Here is a 21,230-nt window from a genome sequence, read left to right as displayed (position 1 = left end):
TGCTGTCTGGATATGTTCTAAATATTGTATCTTCTCATAAAGAATTAAAGAACCCAATCTCTGCAAAGAGGATGTTACCCACATCAGTACCATGTCACTGACAATAGTAATACAAACATGGTTAAATACCTTATATGATTTTCTATATATTTTTACTATTTATACAGGAAAGTATAAAAGTAGTTCATTAATCACATCAACACAGAATGGTCATTCATTCCTAAACGTTTGTGCTCTAAGCACTTCTGAATTTGTTTGGTATTCGAGAAAAGTGTATTTTGGTCTGGTTATCAGTAGCTTCCACAGTGGTAGGTTTTAAGACCAGCTCAGTCACATATCACTAGTGGATGTAGTCCAAGGACTGTAGCCCATCATTATCTGCATGAAAAAATTCCAGTGATTCACACATTAAGTAAATTAGTGAGTTCACAGTAAGAATCAAAGATCCAAGCAATCCTAAGGAGGAGTCAAACAACTTTATCAAAGTGTAACAGAAACATCAAAGGATAAATAAAAAAGATTTAAAAATTTGATGATCCCCATTCAAATTTGGAAAAGAGACATTTAGAAAGAAAAGGTAATCCCATTTCTAATATCTGTAGTGTCATGCAAAGTGCACATGATGATGAGAAAGATACCCTCTGAAGCATCATCAGCCACAAGATAGCACCCTTTGTATGCTTCTAAAACACACACACACACACCCTCAAGCTTCAGTATAAAAGTCAAATTTTGTTTAGAACAAACACTGAGGAAAATATCATACACAAGTTTCCCAGTTGGACAAATCCAGACAAACAGTCTAACATAAGGAGAGGCAATGATTTATTTTTACATAATCAAACAACTGCTCAACCTCAGTCATCTCCTAGAATCCAGTACAGAGGTGTTGGTTTGCCCAAGATAAAAGCAAAGGTTAAAGAACATATAAGTGCCTTGACTGTATGGATCCCTATAAAAATAGATTTTGCATTTTATTACCTTTCTTGCTTTGTATTGTTTTGAAAAACAAAAATATTTGCAATCCCAAAAATCCTGGAAATGGGTAATAACAAGTGTTGGAAAAATGTATAACAACTCCCAAGAAACACAAATGGCAAACAGAATCCTCAAATTGAAAGTACAATGATGTGATGATGATAAATATTAAAAATAATTCAGATTCATGTCCTTTTCATCTTGTAAGATGCCATCCACTAAAGGATAGAGAGAGAGAGATGAAAATAACCAAGTGAAGAATCTGAGGAGATGTAACCTTATATTCCTGCTTAAGATGGTTGGGAGCATAACGATAAACAAGATGAATTTGCTGCAAAAACTAATTTGTTAATGTGGATAGAGAAAATTTTGTAAAGCATGAGTCATTATAAGGTATAAACAATGATACTGGTTTCCTAAAAAAAAGATTCTGTTATTGAAATGTTAAAACAAAGAGTCCAGAAGAGGAATCAGAGTTAGTCAGAGAAGGTATCACGATAAGAGAAAAACAGAAGTGCCACCTCCCACAGCCCATATATGATGACTTTGTTGGAATACAAGCATAAAGCCCTTCTGGATAAAAGTAAGATCCTCTGATAATTACACAACAAGTTACGTGACAGGTAAGTGAAGAATTATGGGTAAGTAATTTGTGCACTGGAAATTATAAATGACATTTGGAAATTTTGAATCATATGTTTTGTTGGTAGCAAAAGAACAAACTCAGTAAGAGTGGCTTTCAGTATTTCAAAAGACTTCCTGATTTGAGTTGCATTCTGAGCCAATATTTTGAGACCTTTTATAACTTTCAACCACTCTGTAAGATAACATAACTAACACAGTTCTGACTGAGGTAAATTTCACTATTTTAACAGCCACATTTTTACTAATGCTAGCAGTTTCATTAAATAAAACATTTTTTTTGTTTATCTGACCTGTGTTTTGAAGTATTTTTCCTTTGGTGTACTTAGGATTTCTACTGCTGCTATGTCAAGATGCATCAAGATGTGTCGAAATGATGGTCGATTTCTAGGCTTGGCACTCCTGTAACACATTCGTATTTGTTATAATGTTTCTAGTATTTCTGTTAATTCTTACATAGCGCTGTTGTATATTTGTTAAAATGTTTCAAGTATTTCTATTAATCCTTACTTAGATATGTTAGAAAAAATGTTTAACTCTCAAGGTATAAAGCACAAAAAACATGTTTTTTCACAAAGTAAAATATTTTATGCCAAATGCACCCTATTGCTGAAATTGGTTTTCTCAAATATCTCTACTTACCAACACTGTTTCATGAGCAGTTTAAATCCTTCTGGACATGTTTTAGGAATGGGAAGATGAAGACTGTTGTTACCCACACCCCAGATGATAGCCGAAGAATCAACATCTTTATATGGAGTTTCACACGTCAGTAATTCCCATAAGACCACACCAAAAGACCTGAAGAACCACAGAGTTAATTATTTTCAACAAAGATTCTGTTTCCAATATTTAACTTGGTACATATATATAGAAATGATTTCATTTATAATCATGATTGGGTCTGATCTTTGTTTCCTATTAGGGTGTTAAATGCCAAATTTTATAATCAATTAGTAATACCTTACCAACCACTTGAAAATAATAAGTTTACAATGAGATTACACTTTAATATAAGAATTTTCCAGCTTTAACATAGATTTAATATTTCTTTCAAATTTCTATACGAGCAGAACATACTTATGAGTGTAAAATAACTTAAGATGAGTATATTACGCAAATTTTGTTGCTAAGATTACTAAATGGACTGAAATCCTCCCTGAATACAAAAATAAAATGTCATTGAAGTTGATCTTATTTCATAAGAATGAAGTTCAAGTCTCATGCTGCTTATGGAATGGCTTCTCCCATCATTTGTCATGATTATACAATATTGTTGAATACCGTAATTATCACGGTAACAAAATTTTGGAAAGGATGGCAAGATCATTTTAGACAATACATTTTAACAAACTTTCTATAGATCCTCAATATTACATAATTTATAGCCTAAAAAGACCATAATGAGGCAGACCAAAAGTGCAATATTTCATTAATACCCTATAAGAAGCCATAACAGGTATGTGACCAAATGGTATTACCATAATATCAGTTTTTTTGTGCAATTTTTATGGGGAAAAGAAAACAGCAGCTGATTTTCAAATGTGGATTAAAGCTTATGAACTTTTGGTCTGTGTGCATACATCATATTTAAATAAGTGTTTATTATTTTGTTAAAGAGCGAGGAGATAAAGGCATTGCTGCAGATTGTCTTGTGGTGTGGCCTTGAACCTGTTGTTTCCAACTTCCTGGAAGATCAGTGAGGACTTTTTTCTCCATAAAGTGTTCTTTAGTGTCACGATAACCTAAAAATCTTATTATACATATATCCTTCCTTATAAAAGGTTGTAACACATTCCTTCAGTAATTAGTGTACTTGTGGTAGCATTGCATTGTTCAACAGTTGGGAATTCAGCACGAATCCAAATATAAGGTTTTAACAAATAATCTAAAAGACCAGTGCATTTATATGCTGTGAAAAGCCACTATATTAGCATATATAAATTACTAATATAAGACATAAAAACTTATGTTCGAGATTCGAGTTCTGGTAAAAATTATTGTAAATACCAAACAATAAATGTTTCGAGGTTTAATGTATGTGTAACACAGAGATTAACTTGAAGATGACCTAAGAAGGTCAAAACATTGTTCTCTACTTTATTTTAACAAAAGTTTTAATACCTATACTAGCCATCTTGAGATACATTGTTACTTCAAATGGGTTTCTCGTCACCACAAACTACAAGCATTATTTTAACAATTTTCTTACCAAGTCAATTCCACTCATTATACAAGCTTAACATAATCCATTGCTAAAGGTAAAACCCACACAGATTTTAGAGAGACCAATATTTTCAATATTATCATTACATCAGAAACAGTTTGTGTTAATAAATCTTTTAATTTTTATGTTTAATAAGTCAGGATGATATTAAATTACATACCAACTAAACATAAGAAAAAATGAATTAACCTATCCAATCAAATATTAATATAATTTTTGTTTTTGTAAAGAGTAGTGCCTAGTACATTTTTATTACATTATATATACTATACACTGAAATGAATAATTTTTCAACATCTTAATTTGCTATAATTTTTTTAAAATTAAATTACTGAATGCATATAGATTACCTAAATATTTTTTATGCTAATAGTCATGTAAAAACTTTCAAATTCTTAATATCCATCACTCATAAGTTCATAACCTATATTTTACTTAACTAAAAAAATAATAATACTTACCATATGTCCACCTTTTCTGAACAGGGTTCATTTCGAATAATTTCTGGAGCCATCCAAGCTACTGTACCAGCAAATGACATTCTTGTGCTGATTTCATTCCACTGTCTACATGTTCCAAAATCTGAGATCTTCAGTGTACCATTAAGACTAATAAGAACACTATGAAATAGAATATTCAATATTACTCTCTCGCACATTCAGTTCTCATTCAAAACATTATCCCAGTTTTATTTTTTAAGAGAGAGTAAAAACATCACTTGACCTACACACAAATTTTATGTAATATAAATAGGTTAAAATTAATTTGCATTTTATAAGGAAAATGATACAAAAAAACTAATGTTTTACCTCAAAATGTGGATTTTGTTTAATTCTTCTCTTTTTAAGAAAGAATATTAAACACTGGTATATTATAGACGAATTATTTTCTCAGTTTGATCAAAATCTAGATTTCTATTAATCATCTATTCACCAAATTCAAGGAAAAACACTACTGACCTTTCAACAGTTTTAAAATGCTCTTTATGTTTTTATCTGTACCCCAAATAACTTTAAAATCAATTTAGTAATCAAAAGAAATTCAGACTTGCAAATATATCAGTTATATGTACTAGAAGGGTTAGATTGATTTACTTATTTTGGTGATTTTGGTTTTTCAATACCCAGAAAACAACTTTTTGTTGAAAAAAGAGAGCACATTTTGGTTCTCAAATCAACAGCTATCACAGAGAACTATAAAGCTTTTAACTTAATAATAAAATGGATATTTCCTAGAAAATATTTAACATTTCTAATTTTCTGAGGTTTCCATAGTTTTGAAATCAATTCTTTTCTCATTAGAAATGTTATGTTGAAAAATCAAAATACAATTGTTTGAGAAAGCTTTCTATATCTGTTTCTAACTGCTTTGACACATGTAGAAATAAGTTACTATTCAGCATAGTTTAATTTTAAAACTCTATATAAGATACAATAATATTAAAATATAATTTAAAATGACCACAAGAGGAAATATAATTATAGCTAAGTAATCACTTACTTTGGGGACTTCAGATCTCGATGAATGATTCTGTGTAAATGGAGATAATTCATTCCAGAAGCAATCTCCTTACCCCAATCAACCACTGTTGTAGGTGGAACCTCTTGGCCATTCCTCAATGCATCATAAAGCTGCCCATATGGACAGTACTCCATTATAATACAGAAACATGGAGCCTGTGTGCAAACTCCTCTGAAATTGTGGAAAATAAGTATTTAAACAATGCAATGTTTTTAAAATATAGTAAAACCATATGCATTGAAATGTCTTTTTTTTTTAATTGATTAAACTGTATATATTTTACTTTATTATCTTAAAAACTACAGACATACAAATTAAATAACTTAATAACTGGTAATCAGTTTGTCAGTCATAAAAACTGGCTCAAAGTAATCAGTCAATCACTTACAACAATAATTCATAAATTTACAACACTTCAACAACTGGAATATGAAAGAGAAATATTATGTAATTTTAGTTTGTATTTACTGTTTCTGAAGTCAGTCTTCTTAAAACTGAATAAAAACATTTTCTACACCTTTCAAGAATAACCACCAAAGTAGTTTAGAATTTCATGAACCATACCCATCCAAAAATATTTTAAATAAGCTAAATTTATCAATCAACTGTAAAATATGAGGTTGACACTAACTCTGTACTTCATAAGATATTGAACTGCCATACCAAAAGTAACTCAACAGTATCATTAATACATACACTTTGAAAACGTTCACATGATGAAACACTGATAAAAATTTCTGATCTTTATGAACCTATCATAAAAGACAAACCTGTGATTTCTACTTCAAGTGGATGCTTTTTACCAGATTTTATGTAACAAATGTTTTATCACATGGTTAGAAGATATGAAATATTTCTAATCACATATTAAGTATACATTTATTATTCCTTTTACACATCTTTACAAAAGTTTAAAATCTACTTTTGATCATGAAAGAAAAAAAAAAGACTTTCTTCTGCAGTTTTGAATATTTCAACAAAGTAAATCTTTCAATGTTAGGCTAAACCAGCTTTAAATGCAGATGACACCTAATAAAAAAATTATAAGAACTACAAAGTTTTAATTTTATTTAATGTTGATTTTTCTTTCCAAAGAATTGTAAGTTATTATAAAGTTACTTACTAACAAGTATTAAAAGTTTAATCCTTTAGCTCAACTGTGAAAGTGCTAGCCTCATATGTAACGTCTTGATTGAAATCTACAGCAAAAACTATACATATATATTCATGAGTTGGAAAAAATAAATTTACCATACTTACACCAGTGGCCAACCCATAACCTTGAAATTAGGCTCATGCATAGGCCTTGTTTATCGGAAAGGAAAAGTGCAATGGTTTGAGTTATTAGAAACGTGAGCTAATATCAAATACCAGAGTGATAACCATTTAAGTCAGCTGGTAGCACTTGTCTGGCATGTGACAGGTCTCAGGTTCAAACCCAATGCAAAGACATACAAGTACCATGATCAAATTAAACCACCACACCAGCATTGTGTTAAGAAGTTGGTTTGCTGAATCTTGCATCAACTCGTGTAAATGTCTTACAGTATACTAAATAATGCTTAGTATCAAAATTTAAATGAAATATTTTTCACAGATACCATTGTATTTGTATATTTGCACAAATAATACAACTGACAATGAATCTAACTCGCATTTCAGCACTGTATGACCAGCTTGAATACAATCTTTCTTAAATATTTAAATCTGGCAAACCTTCTTATACTTCTCTCAAAATATACAAATTTATCTCATGTTTGAAACTACAGATGTTACATTTTCTTTCTAAAATATAAAATAACTTGGTTTATCAAAGTTACAATAATTAAACTCTGTGTTCTATCAATCTTCCGATAACTTGCCAAGTTATGCAAGTGGTTAGTCTCCATTGAATTTCATTTCAATTATTCAATTTCTGCCTTTAATCACATTAGAATTCTTTCACATGTTGAAGAACATTTCAAACTTAACTGGTCTAGAAACATGAATTTGCTTCTAAGTCAGACTTCATTTCAGTGAGAGCCCTGAATCAGTAAAACTTTAGTTTTTGTATAAATACTTAGTCTTATAAGTTCACTGTTCTTTATTCTGGTTACATAAAGCTGCATTTCTAGAATTTATTTTAGCTTTTCTTTTTCCAAATATTTCACTTTCTTTTCAGATCTGATTTTAAAGAGAATTTTGGGAAAGCACATGAATAAGTAATTTAATCACTCATAACTATGTTTGGTCATAAAAAAACTTAATAGTAATAAAAGGTTAACATTAACCAGTCTCCAGAGAAAAATAATGATTTAACATCCAAACTAAATATCAGTATTGTCCAATTTTAGTCCATGCTTCTTTCAGTGTCACTTAAGACAACTAGTAAATGTTTCACATACCTTTATTCTCTAAACAATATTTGAATGATTCTGTAAAGTACTTTTTGTATAACTTAAACAAAAAACAGTTGTTTATGGATGAAAAGTGCTTTTCCTTAATATCTCAAATTCAATGTGTAGCTAAGCTAGAAAAAACAACAGTAACTGTCATCACTTAATCCTTAAATTATTGTATTGTTTTACGAGGGCTGTTCAAAAAATATGCAGACTGTTTGAATTGCGCGACTCCAGTTGGTTCCAGGGGTATCCGCTTGGTATCGCTAGGTTTGCACAGATCAGCTGATTACGACGCCATTTCCCGATTGTAGATATCTTCATTTGTGTATTAGCTACGTGGTTTTAAGTGAAGTGCGATTTTCTTGTTTGGCAGATTTCAGAATGAATGACCTGAAGGAGCAACGACTTGCTGTGAAATTTGGTGTTAAACTTGGAAAATCTGCGACTGAAACTTTTGCTATGCTTAACACGGCTTACGGTGATGTTGCTATGAAGCGTACGGCATGTTTCAAGTGGCTTGATTGATTGATTGATTGATTGATTTAGTGTTTTATGGCACAAAGCAGCGAGGCTATCTGCGCCAGACATTCGGTAAAAATGTAAAAAAAAAAATAAATAAATAAATGTAGTAACAGACATAAATGGAACTGAAGGTAAAACAAAAAAGTATAAAACCAATGTTGACACCTAGTCTACAATGTTAAGATAAAAGGTAGAGTATAAGAAGTTGTAAGGTATTTACTCTAGCAAAAAGGTAATGATCATAACCCGCCAGGAAGATTAACAGGTAATAAAATAAAAGGTAGAGTATAAGAAGTTGTAAGGTATTTACTCTAGCAAAAAGGTAATGATCATAACCCGCCAGGAAGATTAACAGGTAAGTTCAAGAACCACCGTCAATCACCTGAAGTTGGCCTTTCCAGTCCTGGTTCTGGGTTATGTGTCATAGCAGCTATTATCAAAATGTAAAAGAAATTAAAAGTTTTAAAAGACACTCCGCAAAATCGTAATAATGAGTAGCCAAATGTCCAGTAAAAGGATAAAGTCAAGTAAATAGAGTAAAATTTGTAGAAGTAATTGAAGATAAAAGCAAAACGGCAATTAAGACAGAAAATGGCGTAAAAACCAATGTTGACATCCAGTCAACAAAGTTGTAAAGAACTACCTGTAGCAGAATGGTAATGATCGTAACCCGCCAGGAAGACTAACAAGTAAGTATAAAAACCACCGTCAGTCACCTGAAGTTGGTCTTTCCAGTCCTGGTTCCGGGTTATGAGTCAATATGGCCAGTACTAAAAAGTTAATTAGTAAAAGTGTGAAATGACATGCAGTAAAGTATAATAACAACTCGCCAGGATGACTAACGAGTAGTTCAAACGGATAGTTCAAACAGGAGCGTTAGTCACCTGAAGTTGGCCTTTCCAGTCCTGGTGTCGAGTTATTTAATGTTCTGGCTATTGTCCAATGTCAAATTGAATGAGAGATTAAAACTGTAAAAAAGGAACCACAATTAAAAAGGTGTAATGAATAAACATGCAACACTTAAATGAGATTAAAAAGGTTAATGGCCATTAAAAAATTAAAAACATTATCAAGGTGGACAGAGTCACCATCACCAATAACTCTGTCCAATGTTACAGATTGACCCTGGGAAAAAATATGTTTAAAATATTGCCGTCGTTGAGAATTGTAACGATGGCAAGAAAGTAAAATGTGGCTGATAGTGATTTGAGTGTTACACAAATTACACATTGGTGCATCAGTTCCAGATAAAAGAAAATGATGAGTTAAAAACTGTGACCAATGCGTAGCCTAGTGAGAACAACTTCCTCCTTCCGAACTTTACGGAAGCTAGATGGCCAAAGTCCAATTTTGGGTTTGATTTGGAAAAGTTTGTTGTCACGTTGCTCACTCCAAGTGGACTGCCAGCTGGCACGGAGCCGACCCTTGAAGATAACACCATAGTCCATGTACGGAATAGGCATAGGAGTGATGGTGCTGAAGCAGACATATTTAGCTGCCATGTCTGCAAGCTCGTTCCCGCGAATACCAACATGGCCTGGTATCCAGAAAAACTGGATTGAAGTAGCTGCTAATGAGAAACGGGCCAGTCGGTTACGAATATCAGCGAGAATAGGATGTGAGCCAACATGTAGCGATTCCAAGGCAAGTATAGAACTAAGCGAATCAGTATAAATAGTGCAGTTGGAGTACTGCTCAGCTGCAATATGATCCAGGGCAAGAGATATGGCATACAGTTCAGCAGTGAACACAGAAGCTGTAGAAGGGATTCTGCGTGCAACTACTGATCCATAGCAAACCATAGCAGAGCCCACTGAATTACCTGATTTGGAACCATCTGTATAAATAGGAACTGAATGATTGTTTGAAAGATATTCATTGAATAAAAGACGGTACTTCCAATCTGGAGTATCTGCCTTTTTTAGGTGACTGAAAGAAAGGTCACATTTGGGGGCTGTAATAAGCCATGGTGGGATGGGCCGACCTGTGGAACATGCAATGTTATCCAAAGACAGACCCAATTCATCCAATTGCTTCCGGATGCGAAGGCCAAACGGAGCAATGACAGATCGTCTGTTCTGAAAAAGTACTGCCCACCGAGGAAGGAAAACACATTTCCAGGTGGGATGCTTTGGTAAGGAATGAAGTTTCGAAGTATATTGTAAAGATAGTTGCAAACGGCGAAGGTGTAGAGAAGGTTCATGAGATTCAATGTATATACTTTGAACTGGGGAGGTACGGAAAGCTCCAGTGCAGAGTCGAAGTCCTTGGTGATGAACGGGGTCCAGCATCTTTAAGGCTGAGGGTCTGGCAGAGCCATAGACCATTGATCCATAATCGAGTTTCGATCTAATAAGAGCACGATATACCTTTAACATTGAACAGCGATCTGCCCCCCAACTGGTAGAAGAGAGAACACGGAGGATGTTCAGTGCTCTTGTGCATTTGACCCGAAGCTGCTTTAAGTGTGGTATAAAGGTCAGTTTACGATCAAAGATAAGCCCCAAGAACTTGGTCTCCGGGACAACTGGCAGCAAAACTCCACTGATATGAAGTTCAGGATCAGGGTGAATACCCCGTCGACGGCAAAAGTGCATGCACACAGTTTTGGAGAGAGAGAAATTAAAGCCGTTCGCCATAGTCCACTTCCGTACACAATTGAGGGCGGTTTGTAGTTGCCGCTCCAATATATCTCATGTTTGACGACTGACATGAGATGTGAAAGTCATCGACATACAGCCCATTCGCAACAGTGAGAGGGAGTTGTTCAGTGATGGCATTTATCTTTATACTGAAGAGTGTAACACTCAATACACATCCTTGAGGGACTCCAAGTTCCTGTACAAAAGAACGGGAAAGTGTCGAACCCACACGAACCTGGAATCTCCTGTCCATTAAAAAATTTTTAATAAACATGGGTAGATGGCCACGTAACCCATATGTATGGAGGTCTCGCAAAACGCCATACCTCCATGTTGTGTCGTAAGCCTTCTCTATGTCAAAGAATATTGATACAAGATGTTGGCGGTTGAGAAAGGCTTCTCTGATAGATGTTTCAAGACGAATTAGGTGGTCTGTGGTGGAGTGCTGTCGACGGAACCCACACTGTGTGGGCGAGGAGGTTGTTTGATTCAAGGAACCAAACAAGACGAGCATTAACCATCCTTTCTAATGTCTTACAGAGACAGCTCGTCAAAGCAATTGGACGGTAGTTTGAAGGAATCTTGGGATCTTTCCCTGGCTTAGAGAAAGGTAAAATAATAGCCTGGCCAAGCATCAGGAAAAACATTCTTCTGCCAGATCCGGTTGAAAACAATCAGAAGGACATTAAGAGAAGCAGGAGATAAATGGTGCAGCATGTCATAATGAATATCATCAGGTCCAACAGACGTACTGGCAGACCGATGAAGGGCCATTTTTAGTTCCACCAGGGTAAAAGGACGATTATAGTCAAAGAAACAGTTAGTTCGAAAGGAAAGAGGTGATCGCTCCGCCCGAGTCTTGATAGCCAGGAAGGTGGAGGAACAAGCAGAAGTGCTAGATACCCGCAAAAGCTTTCACCTAGAGTGTTAGCGATGTTCCGAACATCAGTCACCTCCTGACCATCAGAGAGTAAGATCGAGAGGGGGATAGAATTGTAGTGTCCATTAACCTTTCGAATCCTGTCCCATATGATCTTGGAACTGGTGGTAGAAGATATACTGGTTGTGAACTTAATCCAAGATTCCTTCTGGCTGTGACGTCTTACCCACCTAGCATGTGCACGGCCCGTTGGAAAGCAACCGGTTTGAAAGTGTGGGATATCTACGAAAAGTATCCCAGGCCCGCTTTTGAGCCTTCCGTGCTAAGTGGCAAGCAGGATTCCACCACGGACGAGGATATCGTGGAAAACGTGTCGAGGTTTTAGGAATACACTGAGCAGCTGCATGTGTAATACAGTCAGTTACCGCTGCTACACAGTCGTCTATTGATGGCTGATTTACGATGGTAGGATCAAGTTCTGCGAGAGCAGTGAAAGTGGACCAGTCTGCCTGATCCAGCTTCCACCGGGCACACGGGTAGGGTGGCATCGACCACGCCAGTCTCTCTATAAGGATTGGAAAATGATCACTGCCTAGTGGATTACTGTCAACCCTCCATGAAAAATGGGAAAATAATGAAGGGGAGCAAACTGAGAGATCAATAGCGGTAAAGGACTGACTAGGTGCATGAAAGTAAGTGGAAGAACCAGTATTGAAAAGAGAAAGATTGTGATCAGAGAGCATCCGCTCTACAGATCGCCCCTCGCATCAATAATAGCACTTCCCCAGAGGGATGATGTCCATTAAAATCCCTAGGATTAGAAACGGAGATGGCAATTGTTCAACGAGAGCATCCAGATCTGATTGATCATATGTCTTTCCAGGGGACAGGTACAGAGAACAAACAGTGATGGTATGACCCAAGGAAATACGGATGGCTACAGCCTCCAAGGGTGTGTTGAGTGACAAAGACAGGGTGGGCACGTGTTGATCAACCAACAGTGCCACCCCTCCATGTACTCGACCATCACACAACCTGTCATTTCTGTACAGAGAAAACTGCCGAATGGAGACAGTATCAGCAGTTTTGAGAAATGTTTCTTGTAAAGAAAGACAAACAGGATGGTAGGAAGCAATCAGCGTTTTGATATCATCCAGATTAGAACGTAAACCTCGACAGTTCCATTGTATCAAGGTGGCCATTTTAAGAACGGGTAGGTGAAGTGGCTGGAGAACCCTTCGGTTTACGACCACGTCTTTTTTTCTTTACTGTCTTTAGTTGGAGGAGGTCTATCAACCTCCATGGATCCTGCTCTGTGTCGGGTGGGCAGGTTTTTGTTATTGGAAGGGGAATCTAGTGACTGAGGACGCGAACGAATAATTGTGTTGTCTCTTGTGGTGGGAGAAAAGATGTATCAGAAGAAATGCCTGTATTTGAAACTGAAGGACGTGGATCTTGAGGTGTGTTGGAAGGTATGGGAGGGACAGAGATAGGTGTGGTAGTTGATTCATCAACCTTTTAACCACGGAGGTCAAAAGGCTTTTCATTTGTTTTGAAAACGATTCTTTTGGAGGCACAGAGAGATCTGTCTGCACTCCCACTGTAGTTGTGGAATGAAGTGCAGCAGCATATGTCCGAGATGGAGTTGTGGACAGCAATTTCCGAGCCTCAGGATAACTAATGTTATGTGTTGTTTTCAAACGCTGCACCTCTTTTCCTCCAACCATTTTGGGCAAGAATGAAAGTATGAGGGTGAGAACCATTGCAGTTTACGCAATGTGGGTTCATGTCACAGTCATAGGCATCGTGGTCCTTGCCTCCACAACGAGCACATGTCAGGGAACCACGACAAGATGTCTTTGAGTGGCGAATCTCTGACATTGGAAACATCGAAGAGGGTTTGGTATGTATGGTCGAACCCTGCAATGAGATAACCTGCCTTGATGGTGGCAGGTGCACGTGGTGAAGTAAATGTTAAAACGAGGGTATTTGTTGGCAGTGTAATTCCATCTTTGCAGTGGAGATGCCTCACTGCAGAAACTCCTTGAGTGGAGAGACCAGCGAGAATCTCTGACTCGGGAACGTTCTTCAAATCCCTTTCAACAATAACTCCTCGTGAAGAATTCAAGGCAGCATGGGTGTAACCTCAATAGGTATATCCCCAATTGCCTTTGATTTCAACAGGAGTTCACTGTGTTGGGATGTGGATGTTTCAACTAATATGTCACCAGATCGAAGTTTCTTTACTGATTTTGGAGAGCCAGCAAGTCCCTCTAGTCCCTTTTGAATAAAAAAAGGGGACATTTGCCCTAAAGGTTTTTCGAAAGAGAATGTAATATAAGAAAATGAGGTACATGTGTTACTGATATTGAAGATTGCTGTTCTGAGTATTCAAGACGTGGTCGCTACCCATTGACTGTTTTTTACAATTTTATTTAAATTTTTTGAGGATCCATAGGAAAGGAAAAATTTCGGTACCCACTGACCCCACCCACCATGGAGCCCTACAAGGGGACGCACTACAAAGTCACGCAAGGACAATGCAGCAACGCCAGGGTTTCGTGAGCACTATACCCAAACACCAGCATCAGGCACAATGTCCACAACACCCGTTGAGAACTTCCAACACTGGTACTTGGTTGACTCTAGCCCAAGTGGACCAGCCGATTGACCCAAGGGGGGCCACCCAAAGGCCGCCCGTCTACAGGAATTTGAGGCCAAAGTGGTGTGTTAGGGTTGGACCCCTCAACCACCAGGATCTTCTCCTCCCCTTCACGGGTCGCCACGCACGGCAAACACGTGGGTGGATGTTTAGATCCCAGAGAAGGTAACCAGATAGAACAGAACCTTCCCCTGGGAGGTCCCCTCACCACGTACAGGAATCCACACCGAGGGGTTTCAAGTGGCATGAACATTTTAAGGATGGTTGACAGTCCATTGAAGATAATGAGCATCCTGGACGTCCTTCCACGTCAACTGACAACCCACACGCCGACAAAATCAACACCCTGGTGCGGGCAAATCGACATCTGACTGTCAGGGAGCTTGCTGAAGAGTGTGGGATATCAGTTGGATCTTGTTACGAGATTTTGACCGAAAAATTGAAGATGCACCACGTTGCTGTGAAATTTGTGCCTCAGAACTCATGAGATTTTGGCCAAACACTCGATCACTGTTCTTCCCCCCCCCTACTCACCTGACCTTGCTCCTTGCGATTTTTTCTTGTTCCCCAAACTCAAAAGACCCTTGAAAGGAAGAAGATTTGAGACGATTCCCAAGATTAAGGCAAATGCGACGAAGGAGCTGGAGGACATTACAAAAGAAGCGTACCAGGACTGTTTCAACAAGTGGAAACACCGTTGGGATAAGTGTGTGCATTGGGGAAGAGAGTACTTTGAAGGGGTCCCAGACCTGTAACTTCTAAATAAAGTACATTTTGTTTTATGACGTCAGTCCGCGTATTTTTTGAACAGACCTCGTATAGTGTTAACTACCAGTACTGAATAAATGAGTTTTTGCTTGTCTCAACATGCAGTATAAAGAAATGATAAAAAAATTTAGTGAAATTACTCATTTTTTATGGTAAATATGTAAGTGGACACAAGTAATAATTAGCAGAATTAATTGTAGTATTAATGGTGGTTTTGTGCATACTTTGTTACTTGAAACATTATAACCAAGACATTCTTAAACCTACAAGTAATTTTGTGACATAGTTTAGGAAAATGTCCTCACAAAATCTATAGGATCATACAGACTTCACCAGAAATTCTGAGGTTAACTCACCCTTTTCTACTTTACAGATAAGTAGTATTAATATGAGAGTTTATTATTATTATTATTATTATATTAGTAACTTTAAAATTAAATAGTTTCTTAGTTATTTTGGACTGTACATCTCCACATTTTTTTAACATAACAATTAATGCTTCTGTAACATTAATTTTAAAGAGAACATCTTAAACAATTAGACAAAAAAATAATCTTCAAAGCGTAAAAAAGTTTGTTTCCTTTTTGAATTTCACACAAAGCTACACAAGGGCAATTTGCATTAGCCATCCCTAATTTAGCAGTGTAAGACTAGAAGAAAGTCAACTAGTTATTGCTATCTCCCACCAAATTTTGGGCTATTCTTTTACCAACAGATTTTGAGATTGACCATCACCTTCTAATGCCTCCATGGCTGAAAGGGTGAGCATGTTTTGTGTAATGGCTATTCAAACTTGTAACCTTCAGATTAAGAGTTAAGCACCCTAAACATCTGGCCATGCCAGGCCTGCATAAGAGAGACATGCATACATTTTGATATAGTAATATCAGGATTATGTTATAGTTATTTGCTAAATTTTTAATACTGTGATAAATACAAACACACATACTAACAATTATTCTGAGTATTATTTTGAATCTTAAATTATTTCTATACAAAGTTCAAAGTGACAGCTCAAAACAAATGTAACAGTAAACTTACTTGATTGATACAACATTGGGATGATTCAATTTTCTGAGATGTTTGATATCAGTTTCAGATTTGTCACGCACTTTCTTTACAGCAACCATTTCATTATTCAAATGACCCTTAAAAACTGCACCCTGAGCTCCACTACCCAACCACTGCAAGTCTCTGATATTTTCAAATGGAATTTCCCATTCATCTGTTTAAACAAATTAAAAAACCTTTAATACATTAAAAAACTTCACCTGGAATTTCATTTTTCTAATTAATTATCTTCCCAATTCGTACCTGATTATTATTTTTACGAAGACAAATAATACCGTTAAACTTTAAACAAATTCTGTTTGTCTCTCCATTCAAATCATCTACACAATAGATGAAATAAATAAATGAAATGTTCAGCTGCATGATTGTAGTCTTTATTTGTGGAGTAAAAATATTTAAATTTTTCATCTCATAAGACTTAAAATTTCAAACAAAACTACAAATCTGTGGTATTTGTGCATAACTGTTTTTTTTTTTTTTACTTCTAGTTTGTTTGTTTTGTTTTTGTGAATTTCATGCAAAGCTACACGAGGGCTATCTGCGCTAGCCATTCCTAATTTAGCAGTGTAAAACTAGAGGGAAGAGAACTAGTCATCACCACCCAATACTAACTCTTGGGCTACTCTTTTACCAAAGAAAAGTGGGATTTATCATCACATTATAATGCCCCCACAACTGAAAGAATGGGCATTTTTGGTGCAACATTAAACTGAACTCGCTACCCTCAGATTACGAGTCAAGTGCCTTGACTATCCAACCAAGACTTCTAGTTTAAAGTGTTAGAAAACAATGAATTGTAAAGTTACAGTACTAATGGTTTTCTTAAGCTGATGATGAATAATTATTAAATTATTATTAATTAATTACACTTTTAAAAGTCATTGGTGTTAGATCTATTATATTTTTTCACAAAACATTCTTTATTTAGTCCCCAAGGGGCTTTTCTTGTTTTTGGAAATCACTAAGGGACTGAATAAAGAATGTTGTGTTAAAAATATAATAGACTTAACCCTAACATCTTTTGACAAGTATAATTAATTATTTGAAATTGGTGGTGTCAAAATTGCCACCTTAACCACATCTTTCTCCCTTTTTTCATGTTTATATACTGAAATAGTGATAGATAAAAAAAAATGGAGTAATTTCTCACCTCTACTTTCACTGTTACCAGATTTTCCAAGAATACTCCAAACTGGTTTCAAACATCCTAGTAGACCCTCAAACCATCCAGATGATCGACTACTTCTATCATGAAAATCAATACCACCATCTTTTCCTTGTGACTGTGACTGATCCCCTCCAGAATTTGTTAAACTATAGTAACTAGGAGATCTAGGGGGGCCTGTTGTAACTGCTGGGGGTTGTAATGTTCCTTGAGGGGATTTAGAATGTTGAATCTCCATACTCAGTTGGTTGAGTTCTTCTTGGATACAGAGCATTCTGCATGACAAAAAAGCTTATACAGTTAATACCAAAAAAGTTTTTCAAACAAACCTGACAGAGAAAGGCTTTTAGGAAAACAACCTGTTTTTTTTTTGTTTTTTTTACATTACAATCCCACTACAGTTTTCATTTCGTAAATTAACAATGGGTTGATTTATCAAACAAAATAATGTTTATCAGCTTTATTTTGTCTTGGTGTTATAATACAATTACTCCAAGTGGTTAATGCTGGCAAGGTGGAATATATTTTAGAATCTGTAAGTAATCAGCAATGTTTGCTAAAGTGTCTAAACCTTTGGCTTGCACAGTTTCCTTAAGTCAATTTTATCCTGCCAAAAAAAAGATTATTTAACATAATTTCATGAAATACTAAAGAGGATTTCATAAACCACAGTTTCTGCTTTAAAATTTAAACTCAGAAATAATACTAATAAGAGAATATGTAATGCAACAAATTACAAAAGAAATCAAACATTTGTAGCAGATTTGGGTTATATATCATTGTAATAAAATGATTAAGAGTGTCTTCGATAAATTAATCAGCTGAGTTTCTGTATGTAGTCAAGAAGATACGACCGGCAGTTTATATTTAATGTAATATACAGTAATTTCCTAAGCATTACTTTCATGCAGCTGTGGATATCTGTATAACTTACAGAATAATTCTTATCAGAAGCAAACAAAAACCTAATGGGCTAATTTTTTATTAATTTCATTTTTGAAAATTATATTTAAAATCGATCAAACTTCTAAGTTGTAAATCGAATTCTCATAGCATCTTTATTTTCTACAGTAGACAGAAGGTTATTTTTGTTACTAAACATATTATGTTATTTCCTATGAGAACATTTCCTGTGCAAGAATAACATTTGATGAATTAAGCTTCTTGTGATGGAGTAAGATGCTTCAAATATTTCAAGAGTTCAATCTGTAATACTTAATATATCCAACAGAGCACATAACAACAGACATATCATATTTTAACAGTACACTTATTAATTCATTCTTTTATTCTCTGACACTGTAGCTGAAGCATATAACAAGTTATGCATCTAGCACACTAAACCCACTAGCATTAATAAAGTCTGTCATAATGAAAAAATATTTGGCTCAATTTTTATGAATATTTTTACTTCAGTATGAAAATAAGGAAGTTATTACAAAGCAATGAGGCAGAGAAGGAAACAGTTGAATGTCATCAACTGTGTACAAAAATGAAAGTTAGTACATGTGACAATCAGGTATAGAAGCAAGGTTGATGTACTGCTGGAGTAAACCAGAATTGTACTTCAGTACTTAAAACTGGAGCAAATTTCTCACACTTCAAAATTTAAATCATGTATGTATAAAATGATTCATTCATCTTAGATCCATATTTAAGTGATTTTCACAACCAAACTTTCAGTGTTAGAAAACATTGATTGATTATGATCTTTAATGTCCTCTGACAAAGTGCTATCACACACACATACACACAGTCATGCCTCTCTCTTTATCTAGGAGCTGTTATCAGGCACTCTGCGATAACTCCAGCTCAAAGGCAGGTGTTGGACTATTAAAATGGGATAAAATTTGTCATATGTCACATGATTATTAAGACACACAAGCACTGTATTAAAAACTTAATAAAATAAATCTCAGAATTATACCGTGCATTTAAAATACACACTTTTAAAAGGCTTATTATCTATATAATACAACAAAGGGTTTTTTCTCAGTTATTTGTATTGGCAAAACAGGAGGAATGGAAAAATTTGTAGAAGCCAAAGTTTTAATAGAACAGTGTAGTTAAAAACATACTAAATTGATAAGATATGCATTTTGAAAACTTGTTTTAACATTAGTGAATTTTATATCTCTAGTTATTGATGATCTTATTTGTTACTGACACTTAATTTAAAGGAAGCTGAGTTGCACGTTTTTTCTCAGTAATATACACCTATTTAATTTAATACTAATCAAAGTACTCTGAAATAATTATTGTCATACATATTCTCTTTCTTTTAAAGAGGAATCACAAAAATGAATATGAAATCTTTTCCCTGATGATGACATCACATGTGTGCAAAATTCTGGCAGGGTTATGACACTAAGATTTAGCAGAACAACACTGTACAGCAGGAAAGAAAAGGAATTCATTCTAGTGTGTTGAACATTACACCATGCATGACATTAAATGTTAACAAGTTCATTAACAGGTAATGTAACAAAACCTTGTCAAATGAACACTGCAAAGACACAGCATTAAAATCACATCAGATCAAATATAGTAGCAGCATCTATGTAATAAAGAATATAAGATAAATCACATCTCTGGTGATGACAGTTATTTTGTAATGTATGACTAGTGTTTCTTTTCACAAGGACAGAAAGAACTGTAAGTTACAGTTAATAACTAAGCTAATATATAAAACTTTTAGAGTATTAGAATGATCAGGCATAAATATATTTTATTTTTAGTAAATAAATAAAACATACCCTTTATCAAAACAATCCTCCTTGTCAGTACTGTTAGTAAAAAAAACAACAAAAAATTGGTAACAATTAGTAACACAACTACTAATAAATATTTCTCGAAAACAATTAGATTAAGCTTATGTTATTAATATGAAAAACAATTCTAAGAATCTATCTGTGATTACCTAACATTAACTGACAGCAAACAAAAATATGTAAACAGGTCACAGATAATACATAAAAACATTAGATAAGAAAGAAGGCCAGAGTTACAACCACTTCTGTAGAAAGTGGTTCTCCTTGACTTGTTTAACTCTGATTGCAATACATGCCTTGGTTCCTCTAACAGTGCACAGCAACTGTTTAATCACTATTGCCCAATTTCAAGAATACCTTACATTTAATAAACTGTAATAAATGTATATCCAACTATGGCTTATCAACTCTTTAAAATGTTTTGAAAGAAAGAGAAAGATCATCAACTTGAAATTAATTTTGTTGAAACCCAAAGCTATTTGTAATACACAAACTGTTGTTGTCTAAACATTGAATTAAAATTGTAATCATAATCCAAAAAGCTTCATTAAAGGAGAATGAATAAGCACTCTTACAGTGTGTACAAACGAGGAAAACAGCTAATACACAAAGATGTTGTTTTTCAGGATAAACTTTAAAAATTTGTATTAATGAAAATCCCACTTTTTTTACCTGCTGTAATCTCATACTCTACCTTGTTCCAAAGTCCTCCCTATCTGTACTACTGAACATAATACCCAGTGAAGCCGGAGATGAGCGACTCCCACCAATATCTTCATTAGATGGAGATTCAGTCTTCACTGAACCCACCATGCTAGAGACTGGTGTATGCATCTTGAGTATTTTTAGGGTCTCTTAAAACTCCTACTACATTGCTGGGAGAACTAGACAAGAAAAGAAAAAACGGTTAGTAATTCTATAAGTTTTTCTATTTATAGAGATGAAAGGTGTTGGAGTTGAAATAAAGGTTGGAAATTACAAAGTATCAACCAGTATGCAA

The 21,230-nt window shown here is 35.0% G+C and overlaps 1 protein-coding gene across 7 annotated transcripts in view; it reads right to left on the bottom strand.

The window, feature by feature from the left end:
- Window positions 1–21,230, bottom strand: part of LOC143229020 (mitogen-activated protein kinase kinase kinase 13-like) — a 50,338-nt gene that overhangs the window by 8,238 nt on the left and 20,870 nt on the right. For all 7 annotated transcript variants that reach the window (XM_076460665.1, XM_076460660.1, XM_076460659.1 and 4 more), the window contains 8 exons: window positions 20,925–21,114; window positions 20,216–20,245; window positions 17,445–17,734; window positions 16,265–16,448; window positions 5,348–5,539; window positions 4,309–4,467; window positions 2,263–2,421; window positions 1,914–2,022 (listed from right to left, as the gene is read on the bottom strand). In XM_076460665.1, the coding sequence (XP_076316780.1) occupies window positions 1,914–2,022; window positions 2,263–2,421; window positions 4,309–4,467; window positions 5,348–5,539; window positions 16,265–16,448; window positions 17,445–17,734; window positions 20,216–20,245; window positions 20,925–21,064 (1,263 nt within the window). In that variant the 5' untranslated portion in view covers window positions 21,065–21,114. The remainder of the gene's footprint in view (window positions 1–1,913; window positions 2,023–2,262; window positions 2,422–4,308; window positions 4,468–5,347; window positions 5,540–16,264; window positions 16,449–17,444; window positions 17,735–20,215; window positions 20,246–20,924; window positions 21,115–21,230) is intronic.

Source organism: Tachypleus tridentatus, chromosome 10 (assembly GCF_004210375.1).
Source record: "Tachypleus tridentatus isolate NWPU-2018 chromosome 10, ASM421037v1, whole genome shotgun sequence".
Taxonomy (NCBI): Eukaryota; Metazoa; Arthropoda; class Merostomata; order Xiphosura; family Limulidae; genus Tachypleus; species Tachypleus tridentatus.
This window is presented reverse-complemented; position numbering and strand designations above follow the sequence as displayed.